A 21,666-nucleotide genomic window follows, 5' to 3' on the forward strand; every position below is an offset into this window, starting at 1 on the left:
CAAGCTCTCATTTTTTCCATTTCCTTTCAAACTTCCCCAATTCTCTTTACATCTTCCCTATTGATGTTATTTTTCACCACAAAAATTACTTTTAATGAGCTACCTTGGAAGACCAACTATCATAATGGTTTGTTTTAACTTCTAAGTAAATTTTAGACATTTTTTGGAATTCACCTAAAAAAAATAAATGCCCATTACAAAGTTTTCAAAATATTTTGACAAGGATCCAATTTGAGTTAAAAGAAACCTTAAGAAGCCTCTTTTCTTCCAAGTTATTTATCTTGTTCTTGTACATTAAGTACCCATTCACAATGACTCTCAATGGGGTAAATATTCATCTCTATGAGGAGGATATGATAGGGTGTATCACCTTTAATTTTAAGATTATAAGTTATAAAATGTTTTTGGATTTGATTTATCTTTTTCCATGATTCTCTAGAGATATGCGACCCAAAACCTCATAATCATATTAAGTGATAGGAGTGACAAGAGTCTCAAATAGGAGTTTCTTCTTATTCCAAAGCTAAAGGTTCATTAACTTATAATTACTTCCAAGTCCATGTTGAGTTTTCCACCCTCCATTTATCCTTTTCTCAATGTTGTAGTTCCAATCAAGTTTGTGATGAAGATTGATTACAAGATAATTGTATGAAGCCACTTCTTCCAAGCTATTATTATCATACATGAAATTAACATTAAATGATATTTTTGGATTGATTTCCATAATTTTTCTTTTATTGCACCAAGAGACACTCTTCAACCCAATATAAGGCGTGATGTGTAGGCATAAATGTTTGTAAACATAAACATTTAACATTTAACATTTATATGTTAGTTCAATTAAAAAATAATAAAAGCTTAAAAGTAATTGCATTGAGAGACGCTCTACAACCTAGTATAGGGGGAGATGTGTAGGCATAAATGTTTGTAAACATACACATTTAACATTTGGCATTTAACATTTAAATGTCAACTCAATTAAAAAATAATAAAAGGTTAAAAGTGATATAGAGCCCAGTATGGCGGAGATGTTATACTCTTTGTAAATGAGTGTAAACATTTAAATGTTGGCTCAATTAATAATAAAAAGTTAAGAGTATAAAAATAATAAAATTCAATTTTCTTTTGTAGGCTCTGGCAACAATTACATAAATAACTTGCATTGGTCAATGCTAAATTAATAGTAGTTGATAGGAGAATCATCATATATTCTTGCTTTGGAAAGAACTATTAAATTCAGATGTGAAGAACATAATTAAGTAGTAACCACTAGTAAGTCTACACATTTACAATTTTACTCCTACATAAGTGCCAAGGAAAATATAAGTAATCGTGGGAAGTAATTCATGGTAAGTATATTTATTTACATTTTATTCCTACCCATTTTTTATGAAAAACTTGTTTAAATTATGGTGGGAAGTAATTAATGGTAAATATGTTATTTACATGAGTATGAACTATTTTTAATGATTTTATTTTTGGATAGTTTTCAATCTTAAGAATAAAAAATTACTACACAAATATTTAAAAATCATGCATAAATATTGCAATCATATCCATAAATTATGGCATAAAATATGTAAAGCAATTATTCACATGGCATTATATTATGCAAAGGTCAATTGCTAGAGTCCTACCTCGCAGGGACTAATAATGATTCCATAACTATATTTAAATATAATTAATAAGTACATAAATAAGCTTACAATATAACAAGATTCTTAACCATGGGTATACATCCCCACTTTACCATAAAACACACTTAAGGTTTAATCCTCCATAAGTTACATGATTGACTTTCAAAAAAACTACGATTAATATTGGAGAGCCAAGGAGACAAGGTTTCACATTTACTACAATAGATCAAGTTCAAGATTTGAAGGTCTGTGATTTCAACCACCCTTTTTGTATGATTAATATGAAAAAATGGAAAAAATAATATGTGTGACAATAAGAACAATAGAAGAAAATAGTTTGAGATTTATCACAATGAAGACTATTTGTAATTGGCTATAGTCTTATTATTCATATTTTCCATCATTCAACACTATTACATTGTGGATTTGCATTCAAATTTTTTATTTAAACATTTTTCATCATTAAGTTATTAACTGTCTATGTCATCTTCCATCATTCAATGCTGTTACATTGTGGCTTTGCATTCAAATTTTTTATTAAAACATTTTTCATCATTAAGTTATTAACTGTCTATGACAGATCAAATCTCTATTCGATCCCTCTTAGAGCTTGATAGATCCAAGGTTAAGATGGATCTAGGTTGGTATGGAGCTTAACACTGGGGGGATGTTGTAGTGTGTGTAAATGAGTTTAAACATTAAAATGTTGACTCAATTAATAATAAAAAGTTAAAAGTTATAAAACTAATAAAATTCAATTTGTTATATTGTAATTTTTTTTGTAGGGTAGTTTAGTCCCTCCAACCCAATTTAGAAATTATGCTTTGGTAACAATTGCATAAAAATTATAACTTATAATCTTGCTTTGGTAGGTAGTAACCACTAGTATGTGTACATATTTATAGTTTTCCTCCTACATAAGTGCTGAGAAAAACATAAATAATGGTGGGAAGTAACTCTTGGTAAGTATATTTATTTACATATTATTCATATCCATTTTTTATGAAAATACTTTCTTAAATTAAGGTGAGAAGTAATTGAGGGTAAATATGTTATTTACCTGTGTAGGAGCTATTTTCAAGGATTTCCTTTTTGGATGGTTTTCCTGTAAATATTAAGAATACACATTTGCTACACAAATATCTAAAAATAATGAATGAATATTGCAACCATATCCATAAACTATGACATAAAATATGTAAGGCAATTATTCACATGGCATTATATTGTACAAAGGTCAATTGCTAGATTCTTGTCTTTCTAGGGACTAATAATGATTCTATAACCATATTTAAATGTAATTAATAAGCACATAAAAACTAAATACTTACAATAAGCTTACAATATAACAAGATTCTTAACCATGGACATCCACCCTCACTTTACACTGGATATTATTAACCTGTAAATAGCTTTTGTTACAATATCATTTGTCCAATATGATGGCTTATCAATACCATATGTCCAAAACCATAAATCATCTCACAGTAAAAAATTAATTGTAAAATATAATGTAATGTGAAATGTAAAATGTAAGACACAAAGTTATCAATTTGAAAAGAAGAAATTAATTTGTATATAATGTAAAGTTAACATACTATTGTTTAACAAGTTATTTCTTCATATATTGCTATTGGTATAATAATCAATAATATTGATTATTATTATTCTATTCTATTATAATAATAATCATCTCCATTATTATTATTATTATTATTGTATTAGACCTTACATATATTATTGATTGCACATAATGACAATTCTTGATCATATGGATGGAGGGGGGAGGAGAGGGAAAAAAAGAGAGACAAAGAGAGGGGGACACACACAGATGGAGAGAGGAAGGAATAGAGAGAGAAGGGGAGAGAGAAGGATAAAGAGAAGGAGAGAGGGAGGGAGAGAGTGAGGGAGGGGAGAAAAGAGACATAGAGAGATAGAGATGGAGAGAGGGATGAACTGACAAGGGAGAGATGGAGAGAGAGTGGGGGTGAGAGGAGAGAAGGAGGGAAGCAAGAGAGAGAAGGAGAGAAGGATATATATATATATATATATATATATATATATATATATATATATATATATATATATATATAAACATATATCTATATCTATATATATATATATATATATATATATATATATCTATATATATATATATATATATACATATACATATACATATACATCTACATATACATATACATATACATATACATATACATATACATATACATATACATACATATATATATATATCTAGAGAGAGAGAGAGAGAGAGGGAGATAGTAGCAGAGTTGGAAATCAGAGAGAGGGAGAGAGGAATTGAGAGAGTGGAGACAAGGAGGGGGAGAGAGGGGGGAAGAAGAAAGAAATATAGAGAGAGAGGTGGAGAGAGAGAGAGAGATAACGGTAAGGGAGAGATGGAGCGAGAGTGAGGGGGATAGGAGAGCAGGAGGGAAGAGAGAGACACAGTGAAAGAGAGAGAGGAAGAGAACGGGAAGAGAGAGAGAGGAGGGAAGAGAGAGAGGGAAAGGAAGATGGATAGAGAGATACAAATAGACATTGAGAGAGAGTTTATATGTTCTAGGGGGTGAGATAGAGAGACAAAGAAGGAGATATGGAAGGAGATAGAGATAGATATAGAGGGGGGAGAGAGTGTGTGTGTGTATTTGGGGGCGGTGATATAGAGAGAGAAAGAAGGAGAATGGAGGAAGATATAGATATAGATGGTGGAGGGAGAGAGAGAGATATGTTGAGGGGAGAGAGAGGAGGGAGGGATATAGACACAAATGTGAAGGGGAGAGAGAGAGAGAGGGAAGAAGAAAGAGATACATAGAGACAAATACTAATATTATATAATGTTTAACATTATTAACCATAGATGAAGAAGAAGTAAGGCTTTTAAAAAATGTAAAAGAAGTTGGATTTAGAAAGCCATGAATATTTTGGCCTTTCACTAAAATAGATGCATTGATTTCAATGTAGATGTTGATTTCTAATCATATTTGATTATTACACTGGATGTAATTATTTAAGTGTAGATGTTGATTTCTAATCCTATTTTATTGTTTTCACTAGATGCATTGATTTTAATGTAGATGTTGATTTCTAATCCTAATTGATTTCCTGCACTAGAGGCATTGATTTCAATATAGATGTTGAATTTTAATCCTATTTGATTTCTTGCACTAGATGCATTGATTTCCATGTATATGTTGATTTCTACTTTGATGTAATTAGATGTATTATGTACATTATTTTCAAAATAATTAGATTAATAGTGTACATTGATTTCAATGTAAGCACAATCAAATTATTGATGATGTGCAAATATTTTTGTGTTACAGTGATTCAACTTGTTGATGGTGTTGGACCCGTCAACATATCAGGGGATCTCCTCGGTAAGAAGTCCCAACTAGACCTCAAACCATTTGGAGTAGGAGTCCCAACAGTGGGTAGTACAATATTGCCTTGACTGTGGTCGCGCGTAGAGGTAAGTAAGATGTCGTTGTTGGAAGCAAGGGTGTGACCTAGCAACAAGTCAAGGAAGGTGCACAAAAGGCTCTAACACATGAAAGGGGGGAAGAGTGCGCCCCTTAGAAGCCTGTGATAGCACGCAACTTGAAAGGGAACACACGAGTTGAAAGACATCACAAGATGGAAATCAAGATAGCTGACGATCCAAAGTGATGAATTATACCAACAACATGCTTCGATAAGATTCATACAAACACATATGGAATAGTCCATACATACATGCATAAACTACATCTACATACATCATTAGACTAACCAGGATAGTCAAACTACAATAAGAATAAATGCATGAAACGTGATGGCTATGTTATATTAAAAGAGTGAAAGATCCAATCATATGTACAACCCCAACCACTAGCCTTGATAGCAGAACATTACAGTCATTGCCGCCTACTCCTCTAAAGAGATGTACGAGCTTTGCACCATAGAGAAGCCAAGCCTCGTTACAATACACTCCAAGATTTCTCTAAGTTACACCTATCGGAAGATTGGCTCCCCAAAATCCTGTACAATGAGTTATGAGGTTCTATGTATAGCAAAGGGTGGGATGACCCTTAACATTCCCCTTTGTGACACTTCAACTACCCTAATGACTCTTCAACTTACACATGCCTGTTTACATTCTACTATTGACACATGGTATTTCACTTTACAACATATTTACAATACAATATGTACATGTACTCATGTGAGACAAAAATGGGCTTGAGTAAGCCATACAAGACATCACTAAGACTCAAACAATGGTGGGAAGACTAACTTGTCGACATCCTCTCGGTGGTTGATGGTGGCGAACTAATGCCAAGCTTGGTAGTCTGTTATGGTGTCCGTGTACTCTGTGGTGACATCCTTTTGAAAGTGAACTCTTGCCTCTGTTGCATCCAGGTACACTGATTTGACACCTATGTCCAACTCATCCGATAACATGTGCATCATGGTCTTGAGAGCAGCCGGACCAACGACATACTGATGTATAGTGTCTGCGCTCATTTGCAAGTATATGCTGGTGGATATGCACATCAACTAATCGAAGTGCATGTCCAATTATAGTTGGACTAGGTTCTTTTCTTTCACCTCAATGAGTGTGCCAATGGATGGGATTGCATGCATGCACACAATGACATCCATGCTCTTGAACACTTGTGCATGTGAAGCCTGTAAGCTGGTGATGAGCTATGAGAGCTTCTCATAGTTCCAGATCTGACTCAGGATGCATGCCTTCAACTCCACTACCTTTGGCTTCACCATATTTGGTAAGTGAAACAAGGCTCCCTTGTATCTCATTGCTCAGATCTTCATGTGATTGACAACAGTGTGTATGTCTAACAAGATGTGTGCTCTCCTAGCACAACACTACTACCAATCGTTGAGATGGATGACTGACTTATGCACAGTGACGAACATGAAGTAAAACTTCCACACAAATGTCTCGAGAGATGATACTTCATCAGGTATCGCTTTCTTCAACTCTACTCTAGCGGATATTGTAGCTTGCTCTTCTCCATGCTTGGCCACTTGTAGCTCCTTAGCCATGTGCTTATTCTCAGCTATCAAGAATCTAACACTTGAGCTGGTGGCTTGAACATATTCCCTTACAACATCGACCAATGCAGCTGGTTGTCTACACACATTGGACATGATCACTCATTCTTCAAACTACGTAGGAGATACATGGAGATCTAGAGTGGGCACTCTATGCACCTGCACAACTCTATGTTGTGACTCATCGAAAGATATGTTGTGCACATCTGCTTCCAAATTGTCCTCAAGGATTTTAGTGTCTCCTTGATTGCTTGGGACTTGCTCTATTTCTGGATCTAGTGAAGCCAATGGAGTGACCTCTTGGTTCTTAGGCATGAGGTCAATGTCCTAATCGAGCTCGGGCTAAACCACATCTGTGTCCATTTGTTCCAACATCTGTTCAATCTCCTAAGAAAATTCCTGCTCCTGCGACTACTCACCCTGTTTACTATCTTCCAGCTGTTCTGATGAATCAATATCTTGTACAGGTGCAATTTCATCAATGTGTGCATGTTGTGCCTCTTGTTGTTCTTGTTCCTGCTGCTCTTCCCTCTATCTTCTGCGCAACTCCCCTTATTTCCTTAGTTGTCGCTTCAACTTTTACAACTCCGTTTCTACGTCCTCCAGCGTCTGCTTCTCCCTCTGCCTTTGTGCAATCCTTCTGCCGTGTTGTCACCTCTTTACCTCAATCTCCAAAGCTTCTCTTAACACAAGTGGATCTGCTTTGAGCTTGCAACTTTGCTCCGCCTCTGCGCTGTCAAAAACCTTACTCTTGCCTTTGTCAAGCACAAGTTTGCTTCCCTTTGCTAGTGATGATGTTGCTGCTCTCCGAGATGTTGTTTCCTTCTGCATTGTTAACCATTCTACAACCATTCTGATCAGTTCATTGAGCCTTGAGAAGTTATAGCAGTATCTCCATGGGTCTTCCTCAGGCCAATGAAACACCTCATGGATCCAAGGATGATACACTCTCATACATTGGTCTTCTACTAAGTGATGTGGGTCATATGGATTGAAACTTATGGTGCTGAAGATGAATCTATTGAATTCTTCTATTTCAGCGTTAGCATGCTTGAGATTCTGGATCTCATACAACCCGATCCACAAAGGAAGAGTGGGTCAAGGTTCCTTCTTCTTCCTGTGCAGTATTGCTGACAACCCTATCGAGATGTGGCATGCAACCTCTTACATGACCAACTTGTCCATGGAAAACTTCGGTAAAACATGCAGAGCCTTCTCCACATTATACATCTAGATGAAGGTGCCAAGGGGTGAGGAATACCAATCTGCTATGTTAACTAATGCCTCCATCGCTGCTTGTGACATGCAAGGTGGATCCTACTCAAATATCATCCTATACACCAGGGTGACGAAGTGGTTTGATAGCTATATTATAACTCCACGGAAGCTGTACTCACAGAACAACTTGCAATAGGTGAGCACAGAGGTTTCTAAAGGTGTCCATGCCCAACCCAAGCCAGGGAACTACTGATGCGCACATATTGCATCAAGTATATAAGCAGACATGAAAATCTTTGCTTGCTGACCCTTGGCTGGATGTTGAGCTTTTGTTACTTGTCCCTTCATCTTGAGAGCCAACATGTTAGACCAATTGAAAGGTCTTCCTTCGTTCGCCAACTGATCCAACACAATGAACCAACTTCGCGAGAAGGTTTCTGTGATCTTTTGGCTGTATAAGTGGCATGCAAAGATGATCAAGAGTTGATATGCCTTCTGCAGTATCCTTGTCTTGTAAACTTAGTTGGTTGTTGTCCTAAACTTAGATGGCTCTTTCACCCAACTCTTTAAGATGTCTCTTGAGTTTGCACTGTTGTTGGGCCTAGTGAAGGGTTCATCTATTGTGATCACCTACTGCGGCAAGTGATACATAGCCTGAAAGTCCTTTTCCATGAAGATATCAAGTTCTATTCCACTGACACTACTCAAAACCATTGTCTCTGGATCAGTATGCGAGACAATCTAGTGGATCATGTCCGCGCATGGAAATGAAGGATACCTGCATGCAATCCAGTACAAGCCAAACTTGTGTATGTTGACATAGACTCTGTGGTCATCCAAATTCTCCTAAAATGTGCCTGAAAATATGTCATTGATGTCCTGCCATTTCATCTTGATATCCTTGTATATGAACAACTTAGTGTCTTCGTAGATGGGCAAGCTCACAGACATTTTCTCGACCACATCTCCAGTTGCACTCTCAATGGTGTCCTTTGACCCTGCTCTCTTGGAAGCCATTATACCTATACTATTGAAAGACTGATGAACACCTGTGATCCCTGGAGATAGAGCAACACTCATGGAAAGCAAACTGTTAGTTGAAAACCAAAAGCAACTTGAGGACTGACATGCAGCACACCTCAGTGACTAACTCGAAGATTTGCGCAATTTTCATCAGGAGGCTGGGAGACTGATTTCCAGAACTGTGCAAAACACAGTCTGGACTATCAGTGAGCTGACTGACTTCTAAAACTACACAGAGCACAATCCAGCTTGGCCTATTGAGGAATGAAACTGTGTAGTGCGTAGGTTTAGTCAGCTTGACTGCAACCCGGTAAAACTTCATTACATGATTTCGGGGGCCAATGGGGTGCTGCCTCTTAGAATTGTGTAGAGAAAGCTTGGGAGGCTAGTTTGAGGAAAGCTCTACGCAATTTTTTGGAGCAAGGCGAGGCCTTCACTCTCAGAAATGTGTAGTGCAAGCTAAGCAAGGCAAGGTCTCGACCAAGGCAACCCAAACCCGCCAACGGGTGACTGAAAACAGTAAGGACTAACTGCATGTGCAAAACTAGGTGCAGACATGAGTGAATGAACATGCATGCAATCAGTAAGTGCAGGATTTAGTAAAACGGGAAAAAAAACTAAGTGTGTGAAGCGAGTCACCACAACGACGACTGTGAGTGCAAAAATAGTGTCATGCATGTGACAACATGGAGATGTAATGGAAAACTTGAAACAATGCTTTCATAATCTAACATGCATTAAAACGACAGCAGCCATTCAATGAAACCAAGAAAACAACACTCGCACAAGACGAAATACAAAAAGTGACAGAAAAGTAACAAAATACATGAAAATAAAACTTACCCGAAAAAAGATGTGATGAGTGTGCCGAAGGTTCCTAGATGCGATGAGGAATGCAAGAACTCCAAGATCGAAGTGAAGAATGAGCTCTGAAGCATCAAATAAATAGTTTTGACAAGATCGAGGCTTAAGACATGCATGCCACAAATCTAGGAAAAAACAACACTTGGTGGGAGGTTTCTAAAACAACTTTTTCTTGTAACCCCTAGCTGCTAAAAATAGATCCCTAAAATCTAAGGAAGCTTTTTGCTTTTTTACGTTTTTCCTTTTTCGAGAAAAAGCCGCCCATGCATGCAAAGCACGATTGCTCAATCCTGGAGGGAACCAATCAACTTGGGAGCACATGCAATGGACTGCAAGCCCTGGAGTGACTTCTACACAGTTTCTGGGCTGAGTGGATCTGGCTGCCCCTCAAGCTCTGCGCAATTTCTGGACTGAAGCCAAGGCTGTCAGCCAGAACTGCGCAAATTCTGAGAGCAAGCTTAGTGATGGGCTGCTCTGCGCAATTTTTAGGGGGAAGACAATATTCTTGCTCTACGCATTTCTGGAGAGCAGTAGGCTACCTTGATGCTCTGCGCAATTCTAGAGAGCAAGGCTGGTTGCCCTCTAGTTCTGTGCAATTCTGCAAGTGAGCATAAGAGCTAGTTCAGGACCAAGTCACGGGATGCTAGCTTGCGAGTGAAAGTCAAACAAGTTAGCGAACATAAGGTGATAAGACAAAGAAACTCACGGACGCATATGTACCTCGACAATGCAAGACATGCTGCTAAGGATGGCTAGTAGGGAGGCTCCAAAACGAAGCTACGACAAAATTTTGGAGGATGGTTGTAGCCGCTACAACACAACCATAAATATAATACTTGAATTTTCATCTTAAAGAAAGTGTTCACCAACGTGAAATGTTTGCTTCTTGAAATAATAAACTATTTGTAATTAACTACGTTCTTATTATTCCCATTCTCCACTATTCAACATTGTTAGTCACTTTGCAAACAAATGAGGTAATAGAAAAAAACTACTAATACCATTGACACTTACTTAGGGCTTAACACTCCATAAATCATAATGACTAACATTGGAGAAAGTTATTATTAATATTGGAGAGCAAGAGAGACAAGGTATGCCATTTACAACAATAGATAGAGTTAAAGATTTGAATGATCCTACGATTTCAACTATCTTTTTCATATGATCAAAATGACAAGATGGAAAAACTAACATGTATGACAATAAGAACATAGAAGAAATTAGTTTGAGATTGATCAAAGTGAAGGCTATTTGTAATTAGCTACATTCTTATTATTCACATTTTCTCTCATGCACCACTACATTGTCACTTTGCATTTAAACAATTTATTTAATCATTTTTCATCATTCAAGTTATTATCAGTCTCTATTATCTCAACAAATTGAGGTAGTGGAGTAAATTTAAAATTAAAACGGCCCAATTAATTGTAGACATATTTAGCATATTTAAAATGATTAGAATACTTAAGTGATCAATAAATTTTGTGTGAATGTGCATGATTGAAACCAACATAGATCCATCTTAACCCTAGATCTATCAAGCATCAAGAGGGATCAAATCCCTCGAGCTGCAAACCTCTTTTTTGAGTGCAAAACTTGAGGAAAGGTTTGCACCTCAAGAGATTTGATTCCTCTTGGTGCTTGATAAATCCGAGGTTAAGATGGATTTAGGTTGGTCAATATTAACAATCATACCCACAGTAGCACATAAATAGTTGATAGTTTTTAGTTTCTTATCGAGATCATAGGGACTCTCACCATAAGAATAACATTGTTAGCATAAAGAAGAATGATAATTACATTATTAATTATTAAGAAGCCTCCTAGAAATATAAATATGATGGACAACACATTGAAGTAACACATGATTTAAGCATTGAGATTAAGATTGTACTTAGTAAGATGGTACACCATGTTTGTAAGAACACTATCATGAAAATGTAGTCCAACAAGGTGACTTTTTGTACATTTTCTACCATATTTTCTTTTTCTTTTTCTATGATCAGAGGAATTATCAACCCGACAGAGCTTGTACTGATGCGCTACAAGGTCTATTTTGACTGCTATCGCTATAACCTATAGGTGTATACATATGGCCCCACACATGGTACATAAGTTAGTTGATGTTTGAACCATTGATGTCGTAACGAGTGCCTTAACAATGCACCCTAATGGAAACCAATCTTCACTTGGGGGCATAAAATTAATCTAAGTCATAAAAATCTTGGTCAATGCTTTAGGAACGACATCCCACACTGTAAATGCAATGTACATCTCAATTTATCATCTCTATATTTTTTGATTGATTTTGCTCCAACTTTGGCCAAAAATTAAGAAATTTGTGGTTTAAGTTGTTGATTTTGCACAACATGAATGTGCCAAAAGATTTCCAAAAAGCCAAATGCATTTTTACATTAAAAAAAATACAATTTAATTGACAAAACATTAAGATCTTAGAAAAAATTATGTTACCAATTCCAAGAAAAAAAATCCAAAAAATCATTTTTTTAAAACTACACCATGTTATGACCATACAACTTGCACCAATATCTCTATCGCCCTCTCATCATTATGCTATTATGATTATGCTATAACAACTTGCACCAATATCTCTATCATCCTCTCATCATTATGCTATAACAACTTGCACCAATATCTTTATCACCCTCTCATCATTATAATATTATATTATGCTATAATCTAGTCTATAAAAAAAAAAAAGACACTCCTTAGAGGATAGGAAGACAAACAACGCTATTTTCCCAGTACTTTGAAAAGTACTACCAACCATACTTACAATTAGTTCACATGTGTTTGATTTCTAAGCCCTTTGTAGGAAGGGGGATGCATTCCTAATGAAAAGTCGAAATTGGTGTTTCACGTGCAGTGATAATGGTACCTCCATCACGATCATAGATGTATATAAAGGAAAGAGCTATATCATCACTGCTTTCCCCATTTAAAAAAAAAAAAACTAAATACGAGCCACAGAAAGCATTGTGCCTAATTCTATGAGACTATATACAATGGACTTTGACCTACAAGCTAATAAGGAATCTTTATAATTGAAGAGGAAGAGTACTTTTAAATGTAGGGCCGTATTATGCACATGCATACCACATCTATCTTGGAATTTTTAAAATTTTTAGCAGTTTCCACTTATGCAAATATAGGTCCTGTGTATAATCCTTATGTCTCCCTATATAGTAAATGTCCCCGTGCATTTATGCAATCATCACAGATATTTTTAAAAACCCCAAATAATAGGAGAAAATCCACCAGTCACTCATTTCTGTGCTTGGGTCAGAGATTTGAGATTTAAATAAAAATATGGTTGGCTCAGAGATTTGAATAAAAATAGGGTTGGCTCAGAGATTTAAATAGGCTGAAAAAAATATAATAGTGGTTAAGGAAACCGAGTAAAGCAAACCAATGAATTGTGCCCCATTTTATTGCCATATGTCCTGAAGTAATCCCATGAATAGTGCTCCATTTTATTGGTATATGTATTGATTTGTTGTTGTTGGAATTATTGGAACAGGGCCTCAATACATATAATATATATATACGTAAAGAAAAAGGTTGCAAATTTGCATTCTTATTTTCATATCATAGATTATGTTTGGGTGACTGTGCGCGTGCCACCGTCTCTCCATACCTCTCCTCCTACCATGCCGACTTTCTCTGAAAATCTTCTTTACATTAGATTGCGGCATCTTCTGAGCATTATATAAATTATTGAAGTTCTCGAGCCCTGAGTGGATATATACGGCACTGATCTCAAAAATCCTGGCACACAGTAAAATCAGGTACTATATATATATATAAATCTGCGGTTCTCTCGATGTTTATGGGACTCTACTATTTTTGAAATTCATCAACTATATGATCAATCTCGATCAATGAATTATGCTAATTAAGAACCTGCTACAGGAACTTTCCATTTGATGCAATTAGAAATAAGATATCATGGCATAGTTGGAAATTAATCAAATAGTGCAAGAAATATTCTTGGTGTTGTGGTGCTCAGATTTGTGAGAGGTTAGTGGCAGTTTCCGGTAAATATGCGACACACACGAGGCTATCTGCTGCCAGATTATTTACAGTCATTGGTTGAGAAATGAGTAGATATGCATAGGATATACATGATCTATGGCCGCGCTATACTGGCTTGTTCATGTTTATATATACATAAGAACAGTTACGTATTCCGTGTTATCCAACAACTCGGGGTTTTTAACCGGCTTTGATTCGCTGCTTTTCAACAATATTGTGCTTTTCGTTTTGACTTTGATATCAATAATGCAAGGTTCATGAATGTATTAATTATGTTGGTAAATTCCATCGAGATTGAGAGTCGCACGGTAACATAGGAGGAGGATAATGCACGATGGATAGTATAAGATAAAGGAATTATCTTGACTAACTGAACGAAATGATTATTATTGTTTTTTTAATATTTCAATTTTTTTTCATAGATATGATGATTAGTTTTTTATGCTTTGATAATTATTAATTAAATTGACTTATATAAATAATTTAGCAACCACACTTTTACCTTTGGACTCGGCTATTCTTAGTGAGATTGAAAATACTTTTTTTATCATATATAATCAAAGATTTAAGGTAGGTTTATTAATTGATTAATATGAAGTTTCACACAAAAGTAAAAATAATATTGGAAAGGCATTTTAATGTTAGAAATTATAATTATTTTAGTGTATTAGAGTTCATTAAATTTAGGAGAGTCAGTGAATTGAGTTAAGTTGAGTGAGTTGAGTTAAGTTATATTACTAAAGTAAAGTGAAGTGAGTTCGAGTTAAGCTTAATTTTATTTTGGGAAAAGACAGAATTTAGAATGTGTACATGTTAAATTATTTTAGGTTAATAACTAATCCAAAAATTTAAATACCCTTCATCAAATTTCTTGTAATAATCAAGTTTGTCTGATCATCTGATCAACAGAGAAGAGCAACAACTCCTCTAATCAACAGAGGAGCAACAATTTATGTTCTAATTTTTGTATTTCTACTCTCTTCCTTTGCAGAAATGCCCATCCTTCTTGGTCCTCCACTTTGGGCAGATTGTATTCAATCGTGTGGTCCATACTCACCTCCCTCTTTCTGTTTGCCTTCCTTTCATATCATAGCCTTTTATTGTTTGGGAAAAGCTGATAGGTACTTGGAGTACCATCTCCATCTTCCAATTCATCCAGGCTGTGATGCCAACATTACCAAATCTATCCGTTAACTTATTTACAGTGCCTCCTTCCTCGTTGTTTATATCAACGGCGGAAGTTGAGCGCTTGAGGAAACTGAGATCTCGATTTAGTCATATTTATTTGCAGACGCTAGTCACGGAGATCGATCGGCGCAGGATCAGGAAATCAAAATTAGGTTACGATATTGATACTCCTGTTTCCAGAAGCAAATGGCTTATTTCTGAGAAACAGTTCTTTGAGGGTTGATCTGTACGCGATTGGGCATCTGTACACGAGAACGAAAGATCTTTGAATTTCGAACAGCTGTGGCGATTCCTATGAGATACAGACGTACTATATGACACTCAAAGCACAGTGTTTTGATTCAGGGTTAACTGTTCATATAGTGCTTGCTTGAGCACAAGTTAGGGTTCCGGCCAATTTCCACTCATAAGTTGAGCCCAGATCGCCACTAGGGTTGGTACTTGACTGCAAAATTCGTCATCAACGGCCGCCGTGTGGCACTCAAATAAACGAAGATTTGCTCAGTTGCGTGTGCCTGCGAAATTTCAGCAACCCCATTCGGGTACTTACCCGGACGATTTCGTTCTTGCAGCTAGTCTGCCCGTTGGGAATTAAAAAAATAGAGGATTATACAAACCATAGCAATCTGTATATCAAGAAAAGGTGCGTTCTATGGTTATTTTCTGTACTGATTCAAATAATTATTTACCTTGTAATTAGTCATATTCATGTGTCAGGTACTGATTTCTCTTCCGCCATAGTAAAGCATGATGGTTTATCTTCCATGGCAGAGATGGCTTCGAATTCGTCGAACTCACCCTGCGCTGCCTGCAAATTACTGAGAAGAAAGTGTACTTCAGAGTGTGTATTTGCGCCGTATTTTCCTCCGGAAGAACCTCAAAAATTTGCCAATGTTCACAAGATCTTCGGAGCGAGCAACGTGGCCAAAATTCTCAACGATTTGGAGGCTCATCAGCGGGAGGACGCGGTGAATTCTCTGGCATATGAAGCGGAAGCTCGTTTGAACGATCCCGTTTATGGGTGCGTTGGAGCGATCTCCATTCTGCAGAGACAGGTGCAACAGCTACAGAAGGAACTGGCGGCTGCCCATGCGGACCTTCTTCAATACACCCCTACAGCGGAGCCTGTTCTTAATCCACATAGTCCTGGCTCCACGCTGCCAGCTTATTCCAGGGTTCACATGATTCATGCCGCAGCTAGGGAACAACAGCAGCAAAATTTAGTGGAATTCCCTAATTCTAGAGAGGAGCTACAACTCAATAAAGAGCAGCTTCTAGAATTAATCGGCGGTTCCTACGAAGCTGGCCTCGCTGCACTGGGTATGACAAATCATGCCTATGCACTGTATTCTTCAGCCAGGCCTGCCAGCGACGGCGGCAGCGGCAGCAGCGGAGGCAGTTTTTGACACTTGTCTTCTCCTTCAGCCAGGCCTGCCAGCGACGGCGGCAGCGGCAGCAGCGGAGGCAGTTTTTGACACTTGTCTTCTCCTTAGTGTTTTGTGGTAGCCTTTTTCTGAGACCTAAATTGCATGTATGGGGACAGTTTTTTATTAGATATCAGATGGTGAAATTTCTCCATCGAAATGCCATTGGTTTTACTGTAGATATAATGCATTTTCATACTGACCGTTTTCTATTGTGCGAGTTGGATGGAAGCTTCGTAATATGTTATCAGGTGCTGATGTGAAAATTTTGCAATAGCTGCGTCTATAAATCACCTCTTGATGTCTGGGAAGAGTGGCACTATCTTTGGGTTTGCTGCAGAGGTCTATCGAGTGAGTGTTGTAAATCTATTTTCCTGGTTGAAATTCATGTCTAATCTGCTTTCTAATATTATATGATGAATGAAATTCATGTCTAATCTGCTTTACAATATTATATGATGAATGACCGAAGCATAAAATATAGTCTCCTATTTGATTCCAGTTCTTACATTTTGGCTATCATGTCGTTTGATCAGTGTGATGAATCTTGACAGAAAATAACACTTCTCGGGCTTGGCGATAACGCCCCAAATCGAGTATTAAATTTGTATTTTTTTTCTTATGAACAGGATGCCATTCAATATAATTAGACTAGCGTTTCCCTTAAAAGTATTTAATTAGATCATATCATAGTTTGCTGATTATTCACAGGCAGAGAAATCACCAAAAGCATGAAACATGCACAACACCTCAAATCCCGGGATTACACATAAATTTCTGTTAGCTTAAAAGATGTGCAAATAGTGGTATGATGTCGTTCCATAGATTTATGAATGTATTTAAATGATATGATTGTTGTAGTTACAGAGCCCGTGAAGCTTTTTATATCAAGTAAGGACAAGGAATTCCTATCTCCGATATTCCTGAGATTATGTTCCCTATTGCACAGCATTAAAATTTTCTGGCTATGAACCCTGTCTACGATTTTAGGTCTGACAGATTGATACTCGAGCACTGTGAGACGTGCCTTTTGTAACCTAGATTTATGTATATCAAAAGTGAAATCTTACCTTTGAAGACATTGGAAATCGGATCTTAAGACTGGGAAGAATATTGAATAAATTCCGAAGTGCTTGAAAACTGCAGTATTTTATTTTATTTTATTTATCTGACGCAATTCAGATAGAAGAGCTTGAACTGCAAGGAATATGCTTTGTTTGTGTGCAGTTGGCATTTATGCAAGGGTCCTGGCTGTTGCGGATCAATGTCTCAGACGAGTCTCTCCGCGCCGGATGATTTACAACAATACATGGTGAGTCTATATCCACGCATTTCATCAGTTCTGAGTATTATTATTTGTTGTTTCTGTACATAAACAACTCTGCATTCTACATTCTGCAAAAACACCCAGATTTTTTACATTGTTAGAACTTCAAAATTGATGGTGTGTGAGGTTATAATAAACTTAATTAGAGATTATAGGTAAAACTTCAGTCTTGTCCATTAGATTTTCCAGAATATTTTTGGAATCTGCTATTAGCTTCGGTAGATTTGGCTATGAATAGCATAGAGGTGAATTAATTAATATATAGCTTTGTAGTTTGAAGATTCGCCAGCGAACAAAACTGGCAATCGGCAGATTGGAAACGTCCTCAAGGCCCATCCCTTTTTGTCACATGTTTTCGGAAAATTCGAATCCAGTGGCCCATATCAAACTTCTCTGTTTTTTAAACCACTGGCTTCCTATTCTTGTGAAAAGCTGATGCCTTGCGTTCCTTGATCTTCCAATTGATGTCACCATCACAAATCCTGAGCGTTATCTTTAGAGTCCCCTTCCTTCTAGGGTTTGTCAGTGCGGCCTCTAGGGCAACAGAAGAATATGAGCCGTTAAGGAAACTCGGATCTCTATTTAGTTTTATTTACCTCCACACGCTAGCTATGGAGTTTGTTCGCATGACGGCGAGAATACTGGGAGAAAACAAAACCAAGGTACCATTTCACACAGTTCTTGAAGGGTTGATAACAACACTCGATTGGGCATCTGTACTCTGGATGCGAAGGATATTAGATGCGAGAGTTTCAATCAGCGGCCGCAGTTGTTATGAGACGCAGCCTTACCAAATACCATCAAATAGCAAGAGATGCATAGCTTTGTGATTGGGTCGTAACTATCCATATCATGCTTGACTGTTTACCAAGCTAGGGTTCCGGCCCATATCTACTGTACTGTTAAGACCAGATTGCCACCACGCTTCGTTGAGTTTGCCTGAATTTCAGCAGTCAAAGTCTGTTCGGGCCTTCTTCTCCTATTTCGCATTTCGAGGTTGTAAGTAGACAAATATTAAATATAATCATCATTCAGCATTTCGAGGTTTGAATAATCATCATTCAGCATTTCGAGGTTGGAAGTAGCAGACAAATATCAAATATTAATTAATCATCAGTCGGTTAATAATTGGTTTATTGACTTTATGGACAAAATACAAAGTAAATAAATTAAATCAAAGTTAGTGGTTGCATGTTATTTGTTTTGTTTTGTTTTGTGTTATTTTTAATAATGAATTTTGTGTATATAGTTTTAGTTTGTTTAATTTGGAACGAATTTGATGGAATTTTATTTAATGTAATTTTTTTTGTTTTTTTGAGTTTCAGTTCACAAGAAAATAATGATACATTATGATTATTTGGTAGAATAGAATCACTTCTGGTTCTGGTTTGTGGAGATGATAGTGTTTTTTGGGATAAGAACTATCATACAATTATCTACATCTTCAATCCCTAGTGAATGAGGAGTTACATTAGCATATCTCAATTTTTCTTATGACCCTCTCTACTCAAAATAGTAGTCTCCATCGCAGCTCCGTATGCAACAATCTCATCGGGATTAATATTCTTATAGAGTTCCTTGCCATTAAAGAATTCTTGCAAGAATCAAATCATTTATCGAGCTCTTAACATCTATCTTGACGTCTTGTAGGCATTTTTCAACAGTCTCCATGCACTTCTTGAACAAATCTATGTTAACATCTTCGAACATGGCCTGAGTAATGGAGGAAATAAAGTGAATACCATCAAACAGAGAATCAATCTCTATGGTGATCTCGTTAGTTGTTGAAAGAATTATCTTCAACCTTACACACAATTTTCTCAGCCTCATGAGAGCTCTGAAATTATCATTGATGTCCTTTCTATACTTTCTCTTAATTTCTCGTACAGAGTAGTTGACCAATCTGTTATCAAAATATTCACCTCCCACATCGTTATTATTGGTTGTGGCCTTCACCTAGAAAAAAATAGCATTCAATTGTCAAAACATAAACATTAGAGGTACCTCCACCCAAGTCAAAACTCAAAAAATTAATCTCACCAACATTATTAGCTTTTCGGTCCAATACATAAGAAACAACAATAGTAGTGGGCTCGTTGATAATTTTGTAACATTCAATCCAACAATGACACTAGCATCTTTGGTTGCTTGCCTTTGAGAATCATTGAAACATGCAGGAACACTTATGACAACCTTCCTCATCGTGGTCTTAATATGAGCTTTGACAATTGCCTTCATCTTTGTTAAAACCATGGAAGAAATCTCCTTGGATGCAAAACGATTCTCCTCTCCTTTGTATGTCACAAAGATAATGGGCTTAACACTATCTCCTGGAATGATCTTGATAGACCATATCCCCACGTTTCTCTAAATGGATGGATCAAGGAAGTTCCTCCTGATCAACCACTTTGCATCTCCTATAAGTTACAATCCAAGTTATCCTAAAAATCAGAATATAGCAACGAGCCCCATAAAGATATTCAAATTTGAAGAAAATAGGAAGAATGTAACATAAAATCAAATAAATATTGATTGACGATTATTGAGGAGACAATGTATTGTTGGTATTTTTGTCAACTTGGTTCTTAGTGGACTCTCCAATAAGATGCTCTTTATTAGTGAAGGTGACGACGGAGGGAGTGGTTCGATTCCTGTGATGGTTGGTGATGATCTCCATCCTACCATTCTGTCATCTCCCACACACGAGTATTGTTGGAAAGGTAGAGGAGGAAAGACACAAAATTTAACACACACACACACAATAACACGAGCTGCAACTCTTCAATTGATCACACAAAACTTGATGATTACAATGAACTTGGTGATGGGTATTTAAACTTTTTCTGACTAGCAACTCACCCAAAATAACTTAACATGCGACCACACACTAAATTTGACTTTACCCAAAATGAGACTTAACTTGAATTGACTCAGCTTTTCTCAATTAACTGACTCTCTAATTTTAGCCAACTCTTCATATGGGAGTAATTAGCTATCTTTAGCAATCCCCCTTAGTTATGACTGCTAAACTACGACATGACTCATGACAACTCAAACATGTTTGTTGGTCTATGTCTCATCTAAGTTTACAACGCCCAAGTTTCCTCTGTGAAACTCAAATACATCTTTCACTAATGGCTTAGTGAATATATCAACCAGTTGATCACTCGATTTATAAGCCTTCAAGTGAACTTCTCCATTGCTCACAAGTTATCTAATAAAGTGATATCTTGTATCAATATGCTTGATATTTTGATGAAACATACTATTATTGGATAGTGAAATGGTTGAGATGTTGTCACAATATATTGTTGTTGACCCTTATTATTTCTACTTGAGTACATCCAAAACTCTTCGTAACCATACTGCTTAGCATGTTGCTGCTACATATTCTTATTCTATTAACGAAAGTGTCACAATAGGTTGCTTCCTAGATGCCCATGAAATTGTACCTAAACCAAGATGGAACACATAACCAAAAGTTCTCCTCTGATCATCCAAACTTCCTGCAAAATCACTATCGGTGTACCCAATCAAATCCTTCTTATTTGTGCTTGTATACGTTATGTCATAATCTATAGTTCCTGATATGTATCTTAGAATTATTTTGCCTATTCTCTAATGTGAGTTTTTTGGAGTCTCCATAAACCTAGAACTCAAATTAATTCCTTGCATAATATCTGGTCTTGTAGCTATGAGATACATGAGGTTGCCAACTAATCTTTTGAATAGAGTTGGATTGACATATGATCCTTCATCATCCTTACTTAACTTTGTACCCATTGCAACTAGTGTAGGGGCATGTTTATAATTTTCCATCTTGAAAAATAAAAATTCCTTTTTCACA

General features: G+C 36.5%; 1 protein-coding gene and 1 pseudogene across 5 annotated transcripts in view; one reads left to right on the forward strand and one right to left on the reverse strand.

Moving 5' to 3' along the window:
• Window positions 1-14,805: 14,805 nt before the first annotated feature.
• LOC149249305 (LOB domain-containing protein 25-like) overlaps window positions 14,806-21,666 on the forward strand; it is a 47,950-nt gene continuing 41,089 nt past the window's right edge. For 3 of the 5 annotated variants that reach the window (XR_016266751.1, XR_016266753.1, XR_016266750.1), the window contains exons 1-3: window positions 14,807-15,711; window positions 15,786-16,843; window positions 17,720-17,804. Coding sequence is in view for 1 of the 5 variants with exons in the window: in XM_089458670.1 (XP_089314796.1) it covers window positions 15,833-16,474 (642 nt within the window). In the remaining 4 variants the exon portion in view is untranslated. Of the gene's footprint in view, window positions 15,712-15,785; window positions 16,932-17,719; window positions 17,805-21,666 lie in introns of those variants that run through there. The other 2 variants (XR_016266752.1, XM_089458670.1) reach the window with 2 other exon arrangements.
• On the reverse strand, window positions 19,191-20,496 carry LOC149249306 (heat shock cognate 70 kDa protein pseudogene; annotated as a pseudogene).

Source organism: Pinus tabuliformis, chromosome 7, assembly GCF_031772625.1.
Source record: "Pinus tabuliformis cultivar Carrire ecotype Pingquan chromosome 7, CPIR1, whole genome shotgun sequence".
Classification (NCBI taxonomy): domain Eukaryota; kingdom Viridiplantae; phylum Streptophyta; class Pinopsida; order Pinales; family Pinaceae; genus Pinus; species Pinus tabuliformis.